The sequence below is a fragment of the Sceloporus occidentalis genome, unplaced genomic scaffold (genome assembly GCF_023333645.1).
Source record: "Sceloporus occidentalis isolate IW3139 unplaced genomic scaffold, rSceOcc1.0.p SCAF_4, whole genome shotgun sequence".
NCBI lineage: Eukaryota > Metazoa > Chordata > Lepidosauria > Squamata > Phrynosomatidae > Sceloporus > Sceloporus occidentalis.
Window position 1 is genome coordinate 110,432,525 of NW_028316984.1, and position 19,156 is coordinate 110,451,680.

The window sequence follows — 19,156 nt, forward strand, 5'->3', positions numbered from 1 at the left end:
CATACACTTGTTTCAACCTTTTTGGGCAGGTGTGAGTTGATACTGTGTGCAAATCTGCCTAAGGCATAATTCAGCCCTTAGTAAAGGAAACAGATTGGACTGCCTAGCTTCTTAGGAATCAACACAGAGGAAGAAAGGAAGCTATTTTTCTGTGTAAATTTCTTCAGGGTATACACGGGTTAGACATCACCAACTGTTTCTCTTTAGTTATATTTTCCCTGTCTCTGAAGCTTTACTGTAACATATCTTTATATTAGTGAGTTGATTCATTATTGACTAAATACAATAATCAAAATACTTTTGTTCCTATTTAACTGTTGCAAAAATTAGGAGAATTTGTTATGTTCACAACTCCTTTTTTAAAATCTGCAGAATATGCATCCCAGCCCATAACATAGGGAGCACCTGTAATTATTTTCCTATTGTCACATATAACATTTCTGAAAAACGACATTACAACTCCTTCTTTTGGTAATTACATGCTTTGAATGAAAGAATAGCATGGCTATTTTAAATAAATGAGTATACCCTCAAACTCTCAAGATCTCTGTGTTACTCACAAAACCATGGGCCTGAACAGACAGGCCAAAATAAAGCTGCTTCATGTCATTTTGCAGGTATGCTGTTTAAATGACACACATATTTTAAGAGGTCAGAAGCTGTGCCATGGCTTTGACATGGCTTCCAGCCTCTTAGGATGCATGCAGCATTTAAACAGCATTTCTCCAAAGTGACCCAAAGCACCATTATTTTAGTCTGTCTGTTCAGGCCCCATGTTACTTTGAATACACAGCAGTGACCAGATAATACATGAGTTGACAGAATGTCCCTTGCATAGATTCTGCCTGCTTAACATTCATAGGGTATTCACAATGAGCCATCTGTATTTGCTAAACATCAAGCAAACCTTGTATCTCTCATTTTTATGTCTCTATGGGGCTGCACTGACTGCAAAGATCCCTTGTAGCCCAACCCCTACCACTGTAACCATGTTCATGCCCCCAACTGCCTCCTTGGGGTGCATGGGACAATTTTACATTTTTTGCCCTCTTTGGGACATTGTAGAGCAGTGATGGCAACTTCAGAGGGCGGGACTCCCACCTTCCAGGGGCAGTACCCAAGGCACAGTCTCTCAGCCTTAGGCTAGCAATAGCAAACTCCTCCCTGACAAAACTTGCCAAGAAAACTCCATGATAGTTTCATCTTAGGGTCGCCATAAGTCGGGAATGACTTGAAGGCATCATACACATGTCATGTTCTCTTAACCTCAGAGAATGGCAATAGAAATCCCCTCTGACTAAGCTTGCCCCATGATAGGTTCACCTGAGAGTTGCCAGGAACCGGCGCTTGGAAGGGAGAGAGGGAGAGTGCTCTCAGCCGATAAATTGGAAAGAACTTGGAGGCACACAACAACAACAACAACAACAACAACAACAACAACAAGCATACTAAAGCACAGAAGGCACAGCACAATAACAAGAACAAAGAGAGCCAGAAGTTTAAGCATGTGACTCTGGAGGCCAGGGCTCGAATCCCAGCTCGGCCATGAAACCCACTGGGAGTTCTTGGGCAAGTCACACTCTCTCAGCCTCAGAGGAAGGCAATAGCAAAAATTTCCTCTAAAGAAATCTTGCCAAGAAAACCCGATGAGACCTGATACACACCAGTGGTTTGCACCGGCCTGGGGCCAAAACTAGGGCTTGATAGTGCACACCAACCACACGCTGCCAAACCCTAGTTGGTGTGGGGACCGCCATGACTGCGTGGCCCTACCCACACATCACACACATCAGTGATGTTGCACGTGAAACACAGCCAAATGGCGTGGTGCACCTGCGACATCACCGCGCTGTCCTTTTTTTAAAAAAAATTGAAATTTATTAATACATTCTAAAACAAAACATGACAACAAATAGTACACCTATGGCGCTTGTGGCTTCACAGCTGCACAGCAAACAGGAGCTGCTTCTGAGCACTCCTTTTTTTGCTGCACAGCAGTACCATGCCATTTGGTTGCTGCAGTAATGCTGCACAGCAAAGAGAGATGGCTCCAGCCCGCCTTTTGCAGGCAGTGTGTACTGCACCAAAGAAAGCCAGAGGTTTGAGAGTGCGACTCTGGAGACCAGGGCTCGAATCCCTGCTCAGCTATGAAACCCACTGGGAGACCTTGAGCAAGTCACACTCTTTCAACATCAGAAGAAGTCAATGGCAAACCTCCTTTGAAGAAATCTTGCAAAGAAAGCCCCATGATGGGTTCATCTCAAAGTTGCCATAAGTTGGAAACAACCTGAAGGCACACAACACACACACACATCCAACTCACTCTCTCTCAGCCTCAGAAGATGGCAATGGAAATCCCCATTTGAGGAAGTTTGTCAAGAAAACCCCATGATAGGGTTACTATATGGTAGCCAGAAATGGACTTGAATGCACACAACACGCACACACACACACACATCAAGTCACACTCTCTCAGCCTCAGAGGATGGCAATGGAACCCCCCTCTCAAAACCTGCCAAGAAAACCCTGTGATAGGGTCACTAGAAATGACTTAAAGGTACACAACACACACACACATCCAAGTCACACTCTCTCATCCTCAGAGGATGGCAATGGTAAGCCCCTTCTGATGAAACCTACCAAGAAAACCCTGTGATAGGATCACCTTAGGGTTGCCAGAAACAACATGGCCGGCATCCATAGTTTTTTGTGGGTTTTTCGGGCTATGTGTGCATGTTCTAGAAGAGTTTCTTCCTGACGTTTCGCCAGCATCTGTGGCGATGCCAGCCACAGATGCTGGCGAAACGTCAGGAAGAAACTCTTCTAGAACAAGGCCACATAGCCCGAAAAACCCACAAAAACTATAATTACACCAGTGTGGTCACATCAGCCAATGGGACTGCAGTCCAGAATTTACTTGTATTTTTAAAAGTTAACTTTAGTTATTTATCAAAACTAATGTGTAACCACAAATCACCCTCCTAGCCCAGCATCATTCTAGAGTCAAGACATGAAATATTTTAATGCAATGGTTGAAAGAGAATTCCTTCCACAAAACAGCAAGTAAAATGCTGTAAACCAAATTACATCCATTGCTTTCATATACACACAGATTAGGCTAAGATAGAAAGTGGAGGGGGATTCTAGTATTTCCACAACAGTTCTGGGCATATAAGTAGCACTTACAGGTCTTGGTAAACTGTACTGATATACTTCTGGTCTATATGTTGGCACCCACTGAATTCCCCCTCGGGGCCGAGACATGGTACCAGGAGCGCTGGTCACAACTTCAGAGTATGGCAAATGCTGTGTAGAACTGTAAGCATCTTGTTGTCTGCTCTGTCCTCCATGGCCTGCTGAGGCCAAACTAAAGGCTTCTTCCAATAACATGTGCATCTGTTGTCTAACTTCATCAATGGATGGCTGCGAACTCAGTGTTGATGTCTCTGAATGGCCTTTTGCTTGATGGGCTCTGGTATAATTCTGGGGTTCATTGACACGGTCAACATTTGTTTCTTCTATCATTTCAGGTTCAGTCTGTTGGATAAGAGGTATTTAAGGAGAGACTGTTATAGGAACAAATAAAAAATCTACCCAGAAGCATGTTTATGTTTAAGGCCTATGCAGTGATTTCATCTGAGTTTCAAACAGTGCTATATTTTCTTGATAGATCTTTTCAGCTCTACAGAAATATTGGAAACAATGAAACTATCATTCTGGACATCCTTTCCCTCTATGGTACAGGATTCAATATACATGAGACAAGAAAACTGTTTGTATCTTCTGTTGGAATCCTACCATTATAGCCTGGCAAGGAGCCTAAGAAACAAATGTAACAACCTTCTCAAGGTCTGCCAGCCTTTCTCTTTCCCAAAACTTTCCCCTGCCCCTGCATTATAATCATAAGAAGGTCATCACTGCATCACTTCAGGCAAACCATGAACTTAGGTATCTTTCAGCCTTCACTTCACTTCCTGGACTAGCATTGCACTGCCAATAGACCAGTCCATCTGCCCAGCTGTGTTAGGCCAAGATTCTATTTGAATATTTCAATGTGTATTTGTGGATTAGTCCAGAAGGTTTTCAGTGCAGCTTACAAATCTTTATTTTGACAGTCCCCTGTCCTCACACTTACAATCTAAATGAGAAAGGAGATGACAATGAGAGTTGAGCCAAAGCTGGCTGTTCTTCTCTCCCTCATAGGCCAGAACAATGGCAGTTGGAATACACGAGTAGCATCTCACTAGCTGCTAGGCCTAGGCATGAGAGGTATACCAGCATATGGCTTAAACTTTTCCCCTACAAATTCAGCATGTCTAAAACCTATTTTTCCTCCAGAAAGGAAGCCTATATCAAGAGAAGGATATCAAAATACCAAATATCACAATACCAAATATCGCAATACCAAAAAACTAACCTGCTTACCTGTAACTGTGGTTCTTCCAGTGGTCACTGTGAACTCACACATATGGGAATCTTTGTGCTTGCACAGACCATATTTGGAAACTTCTAGAGCTGGATCTCTTCAGCTGAAGTACTCCCCCCCCCCCCGATACAACACATGCTCAGTAAGGTTCTCGCTCAAACCACCTCAGCTCCATGTTTGCTGGAGTGGTCACCAACCAAGAATGTTAAACATGGCAAAAGAGGGGAGACAGGTGGGTTGTGTGAGTTCACAGATGACCACTCAAAGATCCACAGTTATGGGCAAGCAACCTACTTTTCCTCTTTGTGGTCTCTGTAACTCATACATATAGAAGATTATTAAGCTATGCACACCTGGATGGAGAGTGAGACTATGGTTGCAACTATTGGAGCAAAGAGAAGCCAAAGGAAGTGGAATCTCTTGCATGAACATCAAGTCTATAGTGCTTTGCAAACATAAGATCCTGAGACCAAATGGCTTCTTGACAGATAGTCTGTATGGATACACCTGTGAAGAATACAGATGAAGTGGAGACAGCCTTCATGGAATGGAAATGGCCAGAGGAAGGCTCTGGCTTTCTGGAAGTCTCGTAGTTGAACTAGATGGTAACAGCCACCCACTTGGAAATGCATTGTGAGGGAACTTGGCAACAAAAAGTCTACAGGATTTTCTGAAGTGTTTTGTCTGATAAAAGTAAAAGGGAAGTCATGTGTGTGCCAAATGTGTTCATCAACCATGCACAGATTCGGGAAGAAAGTCAGAAGTGAGAGTTCTGAGAAAAAGGAAAGGAGGAAGCCACTTTTGGAAGAAAAGACATCTGGAAACAGGACTACCTTGTCCTTGTGGAACAAGGAGGAATGGAGTGTCAGTCCTCAAAATGGTCAACTCACTTGCCCTCTTGGCAGAAGTGATGGCCACAAGGAACAGTCTTCCACATGAGGACCAGCAAGTCACATAAGGCAATGGATTCTAAAGGACATCTCATTAGTAATGGGAGTCCAAGAAGAAAAGTGTTAACAAAACCTTTGAAGAAAAGCTTAACCAAAGGGTTCACAGACCAAGAAGGGAAGTCTTGAGGATGAATGAAGGCTGAGAGAGCAGCCACATAAACTCTTATTGAAGAGATGGAGAGACTCAGTAATGCCAAAGAAAACAGGAACTGAAGAATATGGTTAATAAATTCTTGGTGCCAGTCCAAATGAATGTCACTGAGAAAAGTAAGGAGCCACTTCCACTTATAGCTGTACAATTTCCTAGTTGATTGTCTAAATGCAGAGTGAAGGATGGCTAATGCATCCAGGCAAATATCCCCCAAGCTGTTGAGATGAAGGATGCAAACATCCAGGCATTGAATCCAACCATAATCTTGGGTGAGGAGATCATGATAGGAGTCTGTGAAAGTAATGAAAAGACAGGTGCAGGAGTGTGGTGAACCACAGCTATCAAGGCCACCATGGTGTCACTAGAATGCTGTATGTATCATTTTCCCTGATCTTTACCAGGACCCTAGTGATGAGTGGAAAGAAAGGAAAGGCATAGAGGAGGAGTCTATTCCAGTAAAGAAAGAAATGTGTCCCATAGCATGCCTTACTGAAGAGATCTCCAGGCACAGTAGTGATGGCACTCATGCTTGTCCACACTGTCAAACAGGTCTACCACTGGGTAGCCTTAATAGTTAAATACCTTGTGGAAGACTCAAAGAAGCAGCATCCACTCATGAGACCGGGTTTTCATTCTGTCAAGAACATTGGACAGAACATTTTTCTTCTCTGGAAGGTAAACTGCAATAAGAGTGAAGTCCCTCATGATCTGTCAACCCCAAAACCTGATGGTGAGATTGAGAAGAATCTGGGACTGGGTGCTTCTTGGCTTGTTAAAAAAAAACACCTCTATTGTGTTGTCTCTCATGACCTACACATGATATCTGTTGAGGAGGGATCCAAAGGCTCTGAAAGCCTTGGCCACAGCAAGTAGACTGAGAAATCTGATGTGGTTCTTCTTCTCTTGAAGAGACCAAGTAACTGATGGTTAGAGGTCTCATGTGAGTTCCCCAACTTTGGGCAGATACATCTATTGTCACTATTCTCATGGGCACCAAGATGTAGAATGGAATGCTCACAATCAGGTTTGACAGCAATGTCCATCAGAGTAAACACCAATGAAGGGGGGTACAGAAACTCATCAGAAGACTGTCTAATTTTAGCATGAACATGGAAAGAAACCAGGCTTGGAAAGACTGCGTTCAAAGCTGAGAGAGAAGGGGGTTGTTGATAGTCAAGGCCATCAAACCTAGAAATATCTGCACATCTTTTGCTAGCAATGGCTGAAGCACAATGTATGCAGAGTGGTCTCTACAATCCAGTGTGCTCTGTTGAGAGGCAGGTAAGCTGTGCCCAACTAAGAATCCAGTATGGCACCAATATATTGGATTCATTGGGATGGATGCAACTGTGACTTCCTGTGGTTCATAAGGAGACCAAGATTGTGGAGCAGAGACAAGGTAATGTGGAGGTTGCAGAAGAGCTTGATTTGGTAACTGGAGACCAAAAGCCAGTCATGTCTATAGGGCAAGGCTCCCTGAAGATGAAGGAAGGTCATCACTATCACCATGTAGCCCTGATGGCAAAGCAGTTAAATGTCAGTACTTGTAGCCAGTATTGCAGCCACAAGGTTGTGAGTTCAATCCCAGGGCTCCAGGGTTGACTCAGCCTTGCATCCTTCTGTAGGTCACTAAAATAAGTACCCAGCTTGTTGGGGGCAATTAGCTTACATGTTGTAAACCACTTAAGAGACTACTTAGTTCAGTATGAAATGGTACAGAAATGTAAATGCTATTGCTATTGTTACTTGGTAAAAATGCATGGTGCTGTCAAAAAGCCAAAAAAGAGGGCACAAAAATGGAAGCAACTATCTGGAAGCACAAAACATAGGAAACAACAATGAGCAAGGAAGATCGAATTATGAAAGTATGCATCCTGGAGATCATTAATCACAAACTAATCTCCACAACATTATAGAGGGAACTTCAGAAAGTGTCACCATCCTGGACTTCTTAGTGGTGATGTAAGATTTGACATCCCTGAGATCTTGGATAGGATGCAGTCTTCTGTCCCTTTTCAGAATCATAAAATAGCTTGAGAGGAAACATTGTTAAAGATGAGGCCCAGGTCTCTGCAGTGACCAGAAGTGTTTTTGCACATTTAAAACTTGTGCGCCAGCTGTACATGTTGCTTGAGGTGCCACATCTGGCCTTGGTGGTACATGCCTCGGTTATATCCCGTTTGGACTACTGTAATGTCCTCTACTTGGGGCTGCCATTGAAGAGTGTTCAGAAACTTCAGCTAGTCCAAAGAGCTGCAGGTTAACTGGGGCAGGTTACAGAGACCACACAATACCCTGTTGAAACAGATCCACTGGCTGACAGTCTGGCCCTTCTCTCAGGCCCACCACCATCACAAGCATGATTGGTAGGGACACGAGAGAGATCCTTCTCAGTGGCTGCTCCTAGACTCTGGAATTCCCTTCCCCCAGGGAGACCAGAATGGCCCGTTCCTTGTTGTCCTTCCGCTGGCAGGCTAAGACATATTTGTTTAGACAGACATTTAAAATGGAAAATTAAAGTCCTGAGAGTGGTGTATTGTTTTAAAGTGTATGGTTTTTAAAGTAATTTTATATTTTAAAAATTGTATTCTACTTTCAAACAAATGATCTTTTAAATATTGTAATAGTTTAATATCATTTCAATGGTCAATTTTTTGTAGGTTTTTGTTGGAAATTTTATGATCGCATTCTCTTTATTCCTCTTTATTCAGACAGGGATTTCCTCCCTTCCCCTCTATCATTTTGACTGCCAATCTTAAGTGGCAGTTTAACTGACTCTCTGAACATTCTCAACTGTCGGCAAGCAGCCAATCTCAGTCAGTAACTGCAGTCTGCAGTAAGTAACAGTCCTCCTGAGTGAGGTTAACAGCTTTCTTCCTGCTATATTAACTCCAGTTAGATTAGGTTTTAGTTTTATTATGTGTATATTTATTAAAGCCATTTAAAAAAAAAACCCACAAACTACATGTTTGTTGTTTTTAAGTTAGTTTTTATTATTTAGAAAAGCATATTAAAATATATGTTTTTGCTGCTCTGCTGATGAAAGCTGAACGCTAACAAGTTTAACTTTCATATCTGCATATTTTAGTTTACCTTTAAAAGGGTTAACACCCTGGGAAACTAAAATTGCACCCCACATTTTTAGGTTATGGGCCCAGAAGGGGTCTCAGTCTAGACCCAGTGCTGCCCAGAAAGGGTCCCAGTTTAGACACAGTGAGGTCTCAGAAGATGTTCCAGATTATTTTTAAACTGCTTCTCCTGAAAATATATGACTTCAAGAAAGATTTTTCTACTCAAATAATAGAAAATGGCTTCTGCTAATCCTAATCCAACAATGATCACTGAAATTTTAACTAGAACAAATTATAAAACGTGGTAATGGAAAAAGCAAATGTACCTGACTATAATGGGACTATTTAAAACAATAAAAGGGCAGTGACCCACAGAAGCAGGAATACATCAACAACCGTTTGATGAAAACGCAGAAAAAGCAGCAGCTTATATATGCTTGTTTGTAGATCCCAGCATTGCTTACCATATTCAAGGTTTAACTGATGCAAAATAAATGTAGAACAAACTACAGACAGTATTTACTTCACCAAGTACTTCTAATCAAACAGTTGTCATGATCAAGCTTGTTGACACAAAGTTGCATCATCCTTAATATTTAAATCAGCATATTAATGGCTTTATGAGAAATTTGTCTGAAATTAGACAAATTCCAGCTGGAGAATCCTTTCCAGAAAATGCAAAATTTGGACTGTTTTGGCAAGTCTTCCAAAATGTTACTCTCTAATAATCAATGTTTCACAAGTTAAAGTAGATGTTTCTTCACAAGATGCTATTGCTCAGTTGTTGAATTTCAAAATAGACAAAACTTGATGAAAGACAACTATGATACAAAAACAGCAGACATAAAATTAGCTCAATTTGCTGCAGACAATTTGAAAAAGACTTCCTTTTCTCCCCAATCAAACAAACAATGTTAACAAGTCAAAGACTAGAGTTGAGCTTTGCAAAAGCTGCAAAGACAGGGACTGAATACTAAAAGCAAAAGCAACCTAAACAGAAATCTTCTAGTCGTGTTGATATTGGTTTGACTCAACAACAATTATTTCAAAATGATGGAGATAAATATAAAAACTGAGGCCGGTTATAGACCGGCACTTTAGTGCGTGACGAGCACGCACTAGGGTTACAAAAGGGCGGTGCTTCTGCACCGCCCTAACCCTAGTGCATGCTCGTCATGCACTAAACGGCGGCGGCCCTTCCATACGGCCGCCAACCATGAGGACGTCACGGCCGCACCGCCTCTAGACAGGGCGGCGCGGACGTGACGTCCTTGCTCCGCGCCAGGGCGCTTAGTGCGCCCTGAACACGGAGCAGGAGGGAGCTCCATTTCGGAGCTCCTTCCTGGTTTAGTCCGCTGGGCGCTGCCTTCAGACGGCTGCGCCCAGCGGACTAAAAGAGAAAGGGGCCAAGCGGCCCCTTTCTTCTCCCCACCGCCGCGGGGTGTCCTTGGGGCTTGAAGCCCCAGGGACACCCCTTTTCAGGCTGCGGGGAAGCGGCGTTTTGCTGCTTCCCCACAGCCTGAAAAGCGGCGGATCGGGGCCTCAGCGACTGCCGCTCTGCACGCTGAGGCCCCAATACACCGGGGAAAGGGGCGGGTGCAGACCGCCCCAAATGGGTGGTCTATAACCCGCCTAAGTTATAATTGATAGTGGAGCAAGTGCATTATTTCAACAACAAAAATTATTACCTTAGAGGCCTTTAAGAAGGCACTCAAAACAGATCTCTTCTGGCAAGCTTATCCACTGAATTCCATATAAAAAGGTTATGACGACTGCTCTTCCTTGACTCTGATTGTTGGCTAATGGACGAATTGTAATTTTTAGAGAATAGGAATTTTTGTTAAATTCAGTGTTAGTATTTTATTGTTGTATTGATTGTAAATTGTACTAAGTGTCTGTTAAGGTTGTAATCCCACCTCGATCCATGGGAGAGGCGGGAAGTATAAATAAACTATATTATTATTATTATTATTATTATTATTATTATTGTTATTATTAAAATTGGTTTGTTGATTTTGATGCAAATGTAACTGTCTATCTTGCAAATGGTCAAGACGTTTTTGCATAAGGAAAGGGGACTGTTATTTTGCAAACAAAACGTGGTCCTGACAGAATAGGAACTTTACAAATCCCAGGGGCCTTTTATGTACCAGATTTGCAGGCCTCCTTTTACAGTTTGCAGACCACAACATCAAGAGGCAACTGTGTCAGTTTCAGAAAATAAACATGTTTTTGGATTTCATGATAAAAATTTGATTTTTAGAGCAGACTTAGGATCTCGTGGATGTTATCAGATGCCGATTTTACACTCATCTGTGAATAGTGTGACCAAATGTAATCACAAAGACTGTTCAACTTTATAGCATCGTAGATTTGCTCATCAAAGTATTGAAAATATCAAAAGCTTGCAAGGGATTTTAAATTCAAAGCATGTTCTAACAATGAAAAATGTGTAGAATGTTTGAAAGCAAAAGCCACAAGAGCTCCACACCCTCCAGTTATTGAGAGACAATCCAACAAGGCATTGGATCTTTTACATGATGATCTTTCTGGACCAACGAACCAAAAGTCAGCAGGAGACAACTTTTACTTTATGACTATTATTGATGATTTCAGCAGGTACATATATACTTACCTTCTCAAAGAAAAGAGTCAAGCCTTTCAAAAATTCAAAGAGCATTTTAATCAAGTCTCTAACAAATCTGGCTACAAACCAAAGAGTCTGCATACAGACAATGGCACTGAATTTGTTAATGCTGAATTTGATGATTTTTTAAAGGAACATGGCAATGAGCATCAGACTATACAGGCTTATTCTCCAGAACAACATGGCATGGCAGAGAGAATGACCAGAACTCTCAAGGAGATGGCAGTCACCTTGCTTTGAAAGTTAATATGCCTAAATAGTATTGGTCTGAAGCCATCATGGCTGCTAAATCCCTGTGTAACAGACTGCCAACTAAATCTAAAGATGTAACCCCATTCCAGTTATGGCATGGAATTAAGCCTAAATTAAACCATCTGAAAGTTTTTGGAAGCAAAGCATTTACCTATATTCCTAAGAAGAAAAGAGGTAAACTTGACTGCAGAAGTGAAGAGGGAATTTTTGTTGGTTATGCTAGAAATGGTTACAGAATTCTATATCCAGATGGGTGCACAATAAAATTAACAAGTGCTGTTTATGAAAGAACACAGCCCAAATCTAATCAAAATCAAGATGTCTGTCCAGATTTATTTGCATCAGAAGAAGACTCCCACTAGCGACTAGAGCACATGGAGTTCTTTCGTCCTCAAAGGTCTTGCATCCAGAAGGGGCTACACATGCAGTGGACCAGCCTAACAATGAGGATACTAGACAGCATGCAGGAAGCAGAGCCAGGTATCCAAATCCAGGTGAGAAGGTCAGAACGCTCCGATAAAGGTGTGCCACTTGACAGATTCTCTTATCAAGCCACCAAAGAATTAATTCCAAAACCCTCTGGTTGGAAGAAGATAAAGGGAATGACAAAGACAGACATCTGAGAAGTGGGTGCAAGCAGCTAGTGAGGAAATGCAATCTTTATATAAAAGAAGGCACGGACTTTATCAGACTTGTCAGAAGGAAAAAGAGCAATTGGCTGTAGATGGGTCTTTACTACAAAGCTAGATGCAGAAGGGGAGATTCAAAGATACAAAGCAAGACTTGTTGCTAAATACTATACTCAAAAGTATGGTGAGGACTACAACAAAACTTTTGCTGGAATAGTCACTCATGCAACCCTCAGAATTCTTTTAGCAGTTGCAGCTTACAAGAAAATGAATGCTCAACATCTGGACATTCGGACAGCTTTTCTGTATGGCGATCTGTTAAAGTTATTGCTGAATAACTTTAAATGGAACAACTTCCAGGATTCCAAATATCTGGTAAGGAACATCTTGTATGCAAATTGCAAAAGAGCATTTATGATTTAAAATAGGCCACCAGAGCATGGAGTGAGAAACTGAACCAGCTTCTTATCAAAGTGGTGTTCACTCCAGGAACTGTTGACAAATGTATGTACAAGAGATTCAGAAATAATAAATGGACTTACATCACTTGTTATGTTGATGATTTGATCCTGTGCAGTGAGGACAAAACAGATACTGAATAGATAATCCAAAATCTCAAGAAAGAGATTCATATTAAGAATTATGAGACATCTCACACAATCTCGGAGTGCAAATACAAAGAAGCAGTGATGGAAATTTCTTCCTGAATCAAAAACAGAAGATACTGGATCTTCTGAACTGTCTTGGTCTGAAAGATGCAAATACTGTGCCAACTCCAATGGAAGTAGGATTCTTACAGAACATTAAGAAATCTGAACATTAAGAAATGGAGACCAGTATAAGCCTGCAGTTGGTAAATTCCTATACATTGCCAACTTCACCAGATCTGACATAGGAAATGCTGTTGGCATCTCTATGCAGAATGGTCAACTCTCCTATAGAGAGATATTTTATTGCAGTGAAAAGAGTTGCCAAAGATTTAAAACTAATGCTGCCAGCACGTCACCAACCACATCTGATCGGATGCAGACTAGGCTGCAGATCTGGCAGACAGAAGTCAACCAATGGAAATCTGATCTTCTATGGTAGAGGGTCTGTAAATTGGACAGGTAAGAAACAATCTACAATCACAGATTCTTCTACTGGAGCTGAGTGTGTTTCAGCAAAAGCAGCATGTGATGAAATCAGATGGCTGCACAACTTGCTTCTGGACTTTGGGATCACAGACCCCAAACCAACCATTCTGATGCAAGTAGTAGTAAAATTTATTTGGTCGTTGACCAGCATACAAATACTTGATAAAATAATAATTGCAAAATACAATTATTAACAATTGCTAAAAACAATTTCAGATACAAATACAAATTCAAGGTTATGTTATACCAGTGCTTCTCAATTATTTTCTGTCATGCCCCCCCTAGGAAGAAGAAAACATTTCCCGCCCCCCGCACGACTGTAAATAGTATCATTTGTCTATAAAATTGTTATAAGTACACCTCTGCATAACACTGTATCCTTATTAACATATTTGAGAATAAAAAAAGAAAGAAATGTGGATCAATTTACAACAAAGAATAGCTTTATTAACCCCAAATACAGCTTTTTTGGCATCTCATTCAGCATATATTATTATTATTATTATTGTTGTTGTTGTTGTTGTTGTTGTTGTTGTTGTAAAGGACTGGCTTGGGATGCTGTTTCATTTTAAATTTTTTATACAGTTTTATTTTAAAAAAATGTATTTTATTTTTAAATAGCTATCTATTTTAACACTTTAATTCCTTTTCAATTTAATTCCTTTTTAATGCACCTCTTTTCTATGTTTTTAATTGTATTGTTCTTTTAATATTGTGAAGCCGCTCTGAATCCCAGTTATAGGAAATGAGTGGGATACAAATAAATAAATAAATATAATAATAATAATAATAATAATAATAGTTTGTTTGTACAGTGCCATAAGTTTACATGGCGCTCTACAGACACAATCAATTCAAAACATTAAATCCTGCCAGGGCCGTATAACCTAAGGAATAATAAAATATAAAACTATATAATTATAAACAAATTATGCGGGTAAAGTGCATTGCTATAAAAGCAACTAATACACATAATCAAATATAAAAGTGAATGAATGAACGAATGAAATCTGGATTAAAGGCTTTCTTGTTTTCTAAAGCATTTCGAACTTTAATACTCTTTTTATAATTTTTATATTTGAATTCATTCATTCATTCATAGAAATGTAATATTATAAAACAACATTAACTGTCTAATTAAAAAGATTGTATGTACAGCGCTGTGTAAATTTACAGCGCTTTATATATAAAGGTTAATAATAATAATAATTAAAATAAAACTTCCAAACGCTTTAGAAAAACAGGAAAGCCTTTAATTCAGACTTAAAACTAACATGAAAAGAGGCTGTTATCATCATCATCATCATCATCATCATCATTTTATTTATTTATATTTATATTTCTCCAAATATAGGGACTCAGGGCAGGAAACAACAAATTTAAAACAACAACATTTTCAATATTTTCAAAAACAAAAGCATTAAAATATATAAAAAGTTTTAAAAATCTATATTAAAATGTAAAATGTGTTAAAAAATCGATAGAAAAACTCTATACTAAAAATAAAATACTTTCCAGCCCTCAGATTGCAGGGCTTCCCTTACAACTAAGGACTTTTTCCTATTCTGCTTCAGGCAGCACAGTATGAGGGGGCGGCCCTGACTTTAGAAATTAAAAATATTATATATGATATATAATATATTTCTTCCAAAAGCTGGTGTGACTAGAAAACTACATTTCCCAGCATGCCTCCCTCCCTTCTTACATAAGGGACCTGGATTGACGATGTCACCGTTTTTCCTGACTGACACTCGGGAGAGCCAATAGTCGTACACCACCCGCCCTGTCGCAGCCAATCAGAGGGTGGCGGGAGGAGCTGTGAGGCGGGGAAGTCTTAAAGGGCCAGCAGCAGAATAAAGTTGCGAGGAGAGTTGCGTGTAAAGGAGATATTTGTTGCAGGGCGGAATAGCTCACCTTGGCGGAGGATGGAGCAGGCGGCGCCTAAAAGGTAATAGTTGGCCCTCCTGTCTCTCCCAGAAGAGGCCGAGGCTTCGTTTTGGGGACTAGAGAGGAGACCTGCCTAGGCCCCAAGCCTTGGGGAGCCTCCTTTCTTTCAGGTCCTTGCGCCCCCCCCGGGGGGCGCGCCCCACTATTTGAGAAACACTGTGTTATACACATATCAGTTTTCACCAACCAATTGGGAACATACGATGGGAACACATTTTACATACGATGTAACAAAATTTTGCTACATTGTGAGCATCACTTGGTTTCTGATTGTCCAGAAGACAACATTCTTCCAAGCATTCTATAATAGGAATGGGATAACAGCCCACATCATCGGGGCTAACAGCAACTGGAAGAAGCAAAACACACAATACCATCAGATCAACAGCACAGTATTAGGTGTTATTAGTACATCCGACTCCCTCAGATGAATTGAGAGTACATAGGCAAGTTTGGATCTCTTCTAATGGGACAACAGGTTATCCAAAAAACACTATCAGACTTGGATTTCTTTTTACTAACCAAAGGATCATAACAAACCTTCTTTTGCTTCTTGAGAGCATCAAAAACTTCAGATGGAGCCTGCGTAGATTCATATGGCATGAGTGTCTTTGAGGAGGGTCAAGCTGGATCCAAAGTTGACTGTACTGATGTTCCCTGACGAGTGAGGGAAGTCTTGCTGGTATTAGTGCAATTTATTGGTACAGTACATGGTGAAGCCATAGTACTGAAGGGTGCAAAGCAATGCCCACAGAAAATAATTTCACATTAACCTAAATGTGGAAGAGCTAGCTTTTACTTTGTATACTGGACTAGAGTGAGTTTGGGGCACCTATCCCAATTTAGTCATGAAACTCATTTGGTGATCTCCAGCTGCTGACTTATTGTGAGGATAAAATGAGGAGAAGGGAGACAGAAGACCATGTTTGCTGGCCTGGATTTTGTGGAGGTAGGAAGTGCTGGGTAGAAATTCAATAAACAAAAATTATAAAAAATAAAACCATTGAGCACAAACCTGTTTCTCAGCCTATTTCCACCCCCACCCCCCACCCCAAAATATTAAAAGTGCAAAGAAAAATTGCTCATGACTAATGGCAGAAAACCCAGCCCTACCTGACTTTTAATCTGATAAAAAAATACTTAGCTAAAAAAAGTCATGTTTTAATATAAAGCACTTACTCTTTATGGAAATGTAGTTTATTTAATGGCAGGTTTTAAACCAGCTGCTCCCTTAACTTCCAACAGCAGTGAAGCACACTGGAGCCTAGCAGACCATAATCTTGGTTACACTGCACATTATGATTTATGTTTTCTGACAGGCAGTGTCACAACACGGACAATCTTTCAGAAATGTAGTCTTGTTAATGTCTTTTGATGTTTCACAGTTTCCTTCACCTTTGTCACATGCCACAGCAAAGGAGAATATTCTAGTCAATAGCCATGTAGGTTATTTATTACATCTTAAGCATAACTATCCTTGTTTGCTATATTTGGAGCTTGGCAGCTAGCTCAATGAACAACTTAACTCAGTACACAGAAGGACTAAAAAGAAAAAGGCATTATAAGGACTCAAGTGTGAAACAGCTGCTGTTGAAGAATGCTGCTGAGACAGATCCAGCTGGGCTCTCCTTATATATGGAAACACTCCCTGTGCCCAGAAACAAATATACCCTTATTTTTATAAGGACATGACTTTATCTTTCAGTGTAGTTTCACTAAGCTAACTGCAGCAAGATCAGCTAAGAGGAAACTATGGCCTGTTACAGACAGGCCAAAATAAAGCTGCTTCGAACCACTTTGGAGGTATGGTATTTCAATGATACATGAGTCCTAAGAGTCTGGAAGCTGCACCAAAGCTGCACTCCAATTCTTAGGACTGGAGCGTCGCTTTGGTGCAGCTTTTGGACTCTTAGGATGTATGCATCATTGAAATACCATACCTCCAAAGTGACTCGAAGCAGCTTTATTTTGGCTTGTCTGTAACAGGCCAAAGTCTTCTGCCTGTGGTTATACCATGCTAAGGCCTATGCATTCATTGCCTCCAGAGTCTAGATTAGCTGGCACATAACTATGCTCTGATGCCTACTTATGCTCCTGATATTACTTCCATATTATCCAATAGTCCAATAAGAAATAATCCAATAATAATAATCAATATTAATCCAAGCAGACAGGAAAGACTAGCAGGAAACTGGGACATAAACCTTATTTACATGTATTTATTTTTGTATTTATTTAGGTTGAAGTATGTACCTCTGGATCTTAACTCTACCAAAGTGGAATACTTTATTGTCCAGAATACAATTACGAGTTGAACTGTCATGTCTTGTACCAAAGGATCCTAGTATACAAGTGAAGATGCACGTGAAAATTCTGTTAGAGATCTCTTCCAAACAGCCCTTCCCAAATGATCATTGCCTCTTCTCTCTGAATGTATTTTTCTGTAATCAGACCCTTTCTGAACTGACAGCTACCTTGCTTGCCAAACAGTACAACTTAACTTTTGTTCACTTTTTAATCCTATTAAATATAATTAATATATCTATTGCTCCCCTGGGGTTCTTAATGGCACATCCTAACATAAGCTCTATGTGTTCTTTCTCTTGAATGTTTTATTTCCTTATGTTTTACTTGTAACTGTGTTGCTGGTTCTATGCAGATCTATTAGCAACTGATCAGGCTTCATCCTTCCCATTCATCCTTCCACACATTTTACCATTCTTTTTTCCCTACATTGTTGTTACTTAGTTCTAAAATAAAATTGAGTTTTCGTTTACATAAGAGTGGTTGAATATGAGTACTGGATGGATGTACAACAAAAGACAACATATTTTGAGGCCAGAACATATAAAGGTTGACTCTGGTTGAATTCTTACTAAATAATTCCACTACACTGTTGAAAAGGAAAAGAGGACTGCATCTTATAGTCATTCTATCATTGCAGCCTTGAGGCAGTGTACTGTGTAAAAGTTACTATTATTCCACTTTTGATTCCTTGATGACAAGCTGGACTGGACACCACACCTGCATTCATGTGATATTGGCAGAGTCCACTGTTAAAAAGTTATACCAAAAAGTGAAAGAATTAATTAAATAATCAATCAATATGTGACAAAAAGGAACATTAAATGAAGTAGGACGAGTGGATGGGGAAAATGGAAATAAAGCATTATTTCAGATGTTGCCATGCAACCAAACCACATTGCCTGTTGACTCTCCAGACAAAACAGAATTCTGCAGCAATAAATTGTACAATCTACATAAAAATTATCTATGCATACTTCTTTATTTTATTTCTTTTTGTTATCAGGAACAACAATTAGCTATCCTGTCACTGAAGCATCATCATCTAATGGCTTAATTCCAACAACTTCCGTTCCCTTTCCCTACTGTGCCTCCCAGATCTGCCCAAAAACTAGCTTGGAGTGCTTTGCTGGTCCTCCAGAGAAAGCTTTCCGATGTATGGATGACTTCTGTAAGAAGGTTAGATCACATCTTTCCTAACTGCCCTGCATTCCATTATTCTGTGAGTGGCGGGGCAGCATTAGGTGTAGCCCACTATCTTGAATCTTGCAGTTTCCCATCCTCCTCCCTCTTTATCTTTACCATGCAATTACTTTCTAACTTTCCAAGCTAAAAGGGATGGACTAAGGGAAGAAATAAATGAAGGCTGAGATTTTAGGATCCCGATTCCTATGCCCAGTATCAGATTCTAATCATGCTTGCATATATGTGAAGATGTGGAACAGCACAACCATGAAGATAACGGGGTTTTGATTAGCTTGTTGTTATTTATCCTGCTAGTTGTTCTCTCAAAAAATGTATCACCTGTTCAACAAGTGTGAACTGTTACAATTAGCACTAAATAAATACAGTAAATATGAACTACAGTGGGCCCTCTCCTTACGCAGGGGATCTGTTCTGGATCCCCCTGCGTAAGGGAAAAT

The 19,156-nt window shown here is 40.3% G+C and overlaps 1 protein-coding gene across 1 annotated transcript in view; it reads right to left on the bottom strand.

Moving 5' to 3' along the window:
- Nucleotides 1-19,156, bottom strand: part of KIAA1549L (KIAA1549 like) — a 263,272-nt gene that overhangs the window by 17,062 nt on the left and 227,054 nt on the right. Inside the window, exon 20 of the mRNA XM_089523106.1 lies at nucleotides 3,187-3,537. Coding sequence (XP_089379232.1) covers nucleotides 3,187-3,537 — 351 coding nt within the window. The remainder of the gene's footprint in view (nucleotides 1-3,186; nucleotides 3,538-19,156) is intronic.